Source organism: Carex rostrata, chromosome 16, assembly GCF_964058835.1.
Source record: "Carex rostrata chromosome 16, lpCarRost1.2, whole genome shotgun sequence".
Classification (NCBI taxonomy): domain Eukaryota; kingdom Viridiplantae; phylum Streptophyta; class Magnoliopsida; order Poales; family Cyperaceae; genus Carex; species Carex rostrata.
In genome coordinates, this window is record NC_135933.1 from 9,283,808 (window position 1) to 9,291,190 (window position 7,383).

General features: G+C 32.7%; 1 protein-coding gene across 1 annotated transcript; it reads left to right on the forward strand.

Moving 5' to 3' along the window:
- Nucleotides 1-1,088: 1,088 nt before the first annotated feature.
- On the forward strand, nucleotides 1,089-6,850 carry LOC144567258 (protein NRT1/ PTR FAMILY 5.2-like). The gene is made up of 4 exons (XM_078317352.1): nucleotides 1,089-1,296; nucleotides 2,183-2,400; nucleotides 4,861-5,432; nucleotides 5,735-6,850. The coding sequence occupies exons 1-4, from the start codon at nucleotides 1,170-1,172 to the stop codon at nucleotides 6,594-6,596; spliced, it is 1,779 nt and encodes a 592-aa protein (XP_078173478.1). The 5' UTR covers nucleotides 1,089-1,169; the 3' UTR covers nucleotides 6,597-6,850.
- The last annotated feature ends 533 nt before the right edge of the window (nucleotides 6,851-7,383 follow it).

Here is a 7,383-nt window from a genome sequence, read left to right on the forward strand (position 1 = left end):
CAGTTCAGATCCAAACACAAATATTATGTCACCATAGGTTATATGAATTCAAGTAAAAGAGAGATTTTTAAATTATCCTCCTACAACCTTCAAAAAGGAAAAATATCCTCATACATAAATACAATTATGTCACCATAGGTTATATGAATTCAAGTAAAAGAGAGATTTTTAAATTATCCTCCTACAACCTTCAAAAAGGAAAAATATCCTCATACATAAATACATTGTCTCGTACGGTCAATCAGATATATAAAGAATGAAAACACATGTTGTGCTGTCATCATAAATTTGTACTGTCTTAATCTTTGTGTCGAACCACTTTTGTAAATTTGTGTACTATTTATACAAAAATGGCGCTAACCAACTAATCAGAGGACCTAGATAACGATAGTCAATAATGTTGCATTTTTTTTGTTATGGACAGCGGGCAGCCCGTACGCATGCTATGTGGTTCAAATAAAAAGTTACTGACCGTGCATTATCTGTTTCTAATTTCATTGTGCAATCAAAATCGGTCAATTGGGCATCAATATATATATATAGACAAAATATTGACTATATATATTCGGTGGAAAACTTTAACAAGGAGAAATATATTGATTAATTTTATTTTACTAACAATTCTGAAATTTGAAAGAAAAGTAAATATGAGAACTTTTCTGCATATTAAAACTGCATCTTAAAACATATTAAAATTATTTTTACTAACATATTAATTCATGAATTGTCGCATTCAAAACTGTTGAAATCTCCGCCCTTATTTTAAAATCCTAAAATCCCTCCTCTCATTTGAGGAGAGAGAAAGAAGAGAGAGAAGAAAGATAGATAGAGGAGGATTTGGAATCGGAGTTGAGAATTTCAACTGATGTCAATTCTTAATTGAATTGTCATACCTTGATTTTACAGGTGAGCCCCCTTTTTTTTTTATTGGCTAACCTTTTTTCTTGTCCTGTCGGTGTAGGCATTAAATGCCACGTATGGAGCAATCACAATTATTTTTCCTCGGCGCATGCATTATGATATGAGCAGGTCATCAACCCAACCATATCTCTATAAATGCAAAATATCATCCAATAACAAGATCACTCATCCCTTCACAGCATCACTTGGTACTCTTAAGTGTTCATTTTTTTCCTCCAAGCTTGTGGCTCAAGTGGAGCTAATTAACCATGGCTGAGCTAGGGTTAGAAACAGGTAAAGTAGAAGAGTACACTAAAGATGGCACAGTCGACCTAAAAGGCAACCCGGTTCTCAGGTCGAAGAGCGGTGGCTGGACCGCTTGCTCCTTTGTTGTAGGTAAATTTGATATTTATATCTTTGTATATTATATTTATATGCAGTGATATGTCTCTTTAACAAAGTCGATCTATTTTTGTAAGATCAATTGCAACTTAATTATCAAGTAATTGGATTTATTAGTTTTGAAGTAACTATCTTCTCAATTCTCTTGGTAGAGCAAACATACCTGTTCAAAAAATAATGAAGAAAAACACTAACCCTAAATATGGTATGGTATGGTATGGTATGGTATATATACCTTCATTATTCAAGAAAAAAAGATAGCTTAAATAATGGTTCTCAGAGGAGAACATGCTTCAACTCAAAAGAAAGGAGCTCATTAAATGTAGTACTTCATTTTGTCTTGTGTGTTTGCTTAAAGTTATACATCGATCGATCATCTAATCCACCCCACATGTCTAAGATATTAGATATATATGCACATGCTTAGAGAGTCAAGGTAACTGATATTTGCATGTGTAAAATTCGCTTTCAGTATCCGTCTAATTATTTGTTATTATATTTGTGCAAATATAATTAATTAAGTACAAATATTATTAGGATAAGTAAAAAAAGGATGTGAATATAAATGGATTCAAAGAATTAATAATATTAAAATAAAATATGGGCATATCTGAAGTTTCATTGCCCCCATCTTAAATCCTGATTTAGTTTCTTCCTGTTCATATTCATTTGATATAAAACTATCAATTCTTAGTTTTTAAATATGTACATGTATTATATCAATTTAAAAGAAAAAACACATACAATTAAATATGATTTTAATACACACGATTTGGTTATCAATTCTTAGTTTTTAAATATGTACATGTATTATCAATTAGATAATTTTATTAATAAAGTATCTAATGCCCTCAAATTTTTGTTTTTCATTATCAATCAGTGTATGAAGTATTTGAGAGGATGGCATACTATGGGATATCATCAAACCTGGTGTTGTACCTGACAGAGAAGCTCCACCAGGGCACAGTGGCATCAGCAAACAATGTAACCAATTGGGTGGGTACAATTTGGATGACACCAATCATAGGTGCCTACATAGCTGATGCTCATCTCGGCCGCTACTGGACTTTTATAATCGCTTCTGTCATCTACATCTCTGTATGTTCTCTCTGCCTTATAATTGTACTTCATTTTTGTTGTGGTATATACAGTAGTGAAATGTAATTTGCAACTTGCTAGGGGTGCAAACGGATCAGATAGATAAAATTATATCCGTATTTGTTTTTACTTTTTCGGTACGGATACTGATACGAATAGGATATTTAAAAGATATAAATTGAATATTAGTAGATATAGACATAATTGTTTTCATAATATATGTTAAACTATATAATATATATCTATTATTCGGATATAAATAATTAAAATTTAAAATTATATCCGCATTTGTATCCATATCCTCACGGATATTCAAATATCATAGATCGTATCTAATAATTTTTAGATATGAATCTGGACACGTTCAAATAATATCCAATTGGTTTGCACTCCTACAATTTGCGGATCGGTTCATGTTATAGATTTTACATATATTATATATGAAAAATACTAATATGCTATGTGTATACAGTATACTAACCTCTTTTTCCTCTCCGTAGTGTTTTTTTTTCTAGAGAAATTTGATTCTTTTATACAATATCCTGTACAAACAAAGAAATTCTTTAAGATACTATACCATACGGCCGACTACTTTGACAGTCAAAAACAAGGACAGGAGAGAGAACTCAATGACCACTTCATCTGTTCCCACAAAACAACTGTTAATCATAAAATATTTATATTATAATTCATCGTGCCGACTTCAGGGAGAAGTTTTAGTAAAATAAGTAAATTGCAATTTGCAATGAAATTTTTTTCAAACTGATGTGACCTTCTCCGTGGAAAAGTCAGTTTGGAGTAATTACGAAAAGTGGTACGATGTGTCTTTGTATATATTTCGATTATTAATTTGATCTCTATAGATAAAAAAAAATTGTACATCCCCGTAATTTAATTTAATTAAGTGCGCCATAATTTTGTCAATTTTAGCCTTGCAGGCAGAGACTGGTCTAATTCACTGTTGACTTCGCCAACTCCATATATCAATGTTTACTTTAGAGTAGAGTCAGGGTGTTCCTAAGTTCATCAAACTTATGTGTGAACTCAATTCTAAAACCTATCAAATTGGCTTAAAATAACGAATCAAAACTGTTGAAATTCATCTACCTTACAAGTGATGCATCTATATGGGAAAACTTTAAACTTTTGAATTAATTTAGTATAAAGTCAATCAGTCAAAATTAGAAGATTTATAAATAATTTTAATGCATTCATTTTTTAACGTTTTTTTATCACTATACAAAATTAATTTGAAAATTTAAAACTTTTGTATCTTGACACATCACTCATAAAATAAATAGATTTCAATATATAATTTGGAGTCATCTTTTGAAGTTAAACATATAGATTTTAAAATTGTGTTTACGAAAAAAATTTGGTGAACTTAGAAACACCCTAGTTTTATTCTTAATGTTTAACGTAGTTTGAACATCAGAACATGTCATGCAAATTAATTAATGTATTTCATTTGTTTATCCTATTCATAGCTACTTTAATTATTTTCTTGAATAGAATTGTGGGGAGTGGAGACCATAGTATAAAGCCTGTGTAGTAAAAGAGGACCCAATATTTCATTGTGAAAGCCTATTACTAAATCTTTAATATGCCCAATAAATTTTCATTACAAGGCGTCACCTAAAAGGCCTATTTATCAAGCTGGTGTGTTCAAGAAGGTGTTATAGGCCCATGAATAACTCTTTTAATTTTTAAATTTTTATGGTTAAGCCTCCATTTCCGTGTTTCCATGTTACATGTTTACAATTGCACGACACTTTGTGTTTAAACGTGTTGATATTCAAAATTAAAGCATAAAACTTTTTTCTGGACACAACAAAGACACACCTTAACACCGCATGTCTAACAGGCTGTGTCATGTTTTTTTGTGTCCTCAGCCGTATGTGTTGGCACGTGTGTCCGACACGCCATATTATTACAATACACTGTCTTGTGCCTTTCATGATAAGGGACTCCTCTTAGTCCTAAATAATGCAGATATGTCATTTGCTTTCTCTTCAATTGAATTTCAGAGTCTACATGTTCTTACTCGTTTTAGAGAATTGAGTAGAAATTTAGATTATCAATAATTTGGTCCACAAATTAAGTCAAAATTGATTAAATAAATGAAATATAATTGAATGTTTTTTAGTTAATAAAAGCCAATTGTTTTGTAGCATTTTTCTTTTTACCGAAATCAAAGAAATTTGATTGACTTAGTTCAATAATTTTTTTTTTGTCAAATTGGTAGTGGCTACCAATTGAACATAAAATAAAATACAACTAACAACAATAATCAGCTATTCTCTACCACAGCCCATCTGAAATAAGGGAGTCTTGCATGGTCCCGTTTCTGGTTGAGTGCTTCATTAAATCAATCCATAGTGCCGCTTCACTGTGTCTGTAATTTATATTTGCCAATTTGAGACACCTCAGAAATAATAATAAAAAAATTAATATATGCAGGGAATGTGCCTTCTGACACTATCAGTATCCCTACCTTCACTGAAACCACCGGCATGCGGGGCCAACACAATGGACCCCACCTGTACTCAGAAAGCCTCGTCATCTCAACTCGGCATCTTCTTCCTTTCTCTTTACATCCTTACTATTGGCACAGGTGGCACCAAACCCAACATTTCAACAATTGGTGCCGATCAATTTGACGTGTTTGATCCGACAGAGCGATTCCAGAAACTCTCCTTCTTCAACTGGTGGATGTTCAGTATATTCTTTGGTACATTATTTGCTTTTACTGTATTGGTATACATCCAAGATAATGTCGGATGGACGTTAGGATATGCGCTACCTACGTTGGGTCTTATAATTTCTGTGATCATTTTTTTGACTGGTACGCCATTTTATCGGCATAAACTACCGTCTGGTAGCCCTTTTACCAAGATGGCACGGGTTCTCATGGCAACATTTAGAAAATGGCAGGTTCCGGTACCTAGTGATCCCAAGGAGTTGCACGAGTTAGAATTGATTGATTATAAAAAGAGGAAGCAGTTTATGATGGAATCTACAACTACACTAAGGTATTTAAAGTTTCAATTTTTTTGTGGGGTATGAAGTTAGTTTCTTAAAGTTTTAAAAAATTAATTATTATCTCCAAAATAGTATCATTCCAAAAAGAAAATTTGAAAAAGTATAATAGTTTACATTTTCATTCTAAATTTCAATTTTCTGAAAACTTCAATTTTGTTTTGTTGAGTATCAAGTTAGTTTCTCATTAATTGGAAACTCTAAAAATTAAAAATTCATAGTTCAAATTTTCATTCTAAAAGTCTAATTTTCTAAATACTCGTTTAAACTCTGATCATTTAAATTTGAAATTTAGGTTTCTTAACAAAGCTGCGGTAAAAAATCAAGGCCCCGTTACTCCATGGACCCTTTGCACAGTGACTCAAGTAGAAGAAACAAAAACAATGCTCAAAATGCTTCCAATTCTTTTGGTCACTTTTGTGCCAAGCATTATGGTTGCTCAAACCAACACCCTTTTCGTCAAACAGGGAACAACTCTAAATCGACACATCGGGCCCCACTTCCAGATCCCGGCAGCTAGTCTCCAGGCCTTCATCACCTTCTCAATGCTTGTCTCGGTTGTTCTATATGACCGCATCTTTGTACCGATAACCCGAAAAATCACAAAAAATCCAAGAGGCATTACACTCCTCCAAAGAATGGGCATTGGTCTAATAATTCACATTCTCATCATGGCAATTGCCTCTCTAACAGAGCATCACCGACTCGCCGTTGCACGAGAGCATGGTGTAGCACAAAGTGGCGGTAAAGTACCATTAACCATTTTCATTCTTTTGCCGCAATTTGTTCTGATGGGTTTTGCCGATGCCTTTCTAGAAGTCGCAAAACTTGAGTTTTTTTACGACCAAGCACCCGAAGGAATGAAGAGTCTCGGTACGTCTTATGCTATGACGACTTTGGGTGTAGGGAATTTCCTAAGTAGCATTTTATTATCAACCGTGTCAGATTTGACGAAAAGGAACGGGCAAAAGGGGTGGATAACGAACAACCTCAACGAGTCGCATCTTGATTATTATTATGCTTTTTTTGTCGGGTTAAATTGCATAAACTTTGTTGCCTTTTTTATTGTTAGCCGATTGTACGTGTACAAGGCAGAGATTAATTTTCATGATGAATCGTCGTCTCAAGAACTAGTGTCGGTTGAAGATAGATTATAAGGCCAAGATATTGAATTTACTGGAATGGTAAAATTGTTAAAAACATGTTTTATGCATGATATATAGACAGTTACCAGGGACAATTTAGATTTACCAATAGTATGAAATTCATAGAAAACTAGAGGTGAGCCTCGGTTTGCTTCTATGACAATTGTTGAGAGAGGAAAAAAGTATGTACAAAATGTGTATGAGATGATTGTATATAAGAACACATAATACACTACATAGGTAAATGATCATCAATTATATAGAAAGTTGTATTTATGAGAGACATAACAAAAAATTGTACAGCTACAAGTATTACATTGTTTTGTCTTAGTGTGGTAATTACTAGCCTATCAACATTGTTTGGAGAGATCGATAAGTGCTATGTGATAGCATGTTATCCCTTTGTTAAGCTACTATCAAACACACTTTCTTGTACATTGTTTTGTCTAAGTATTACTAAGTGCTCTCTTTACCGAGACACTAAACAAAATGTTATTTACAATCAACCAAATGCGTTAAAGGTTTTTGTGTAATCGATTAGAATGTGTTCTCCTTGTTGTCTTTCATCTTGCTATCTTCATTGTTGCAAAGTTAAAAAAAGTGTGTTAGTATGTATTATAACATTATATGAAAATGTGCATGTGTAAAAAAGAAATAGTCTGAAACATTTCTTTTTTCTAATGTGAGCTTTAGAACAGATTTGAACTCAATTTAAGTAACATTGTGATAATATAGTGGATTGTGATGTGTGTATAGGGTTTGGTAATGGCATTGCTATTTGAGGTCTGAAAATTTGGTT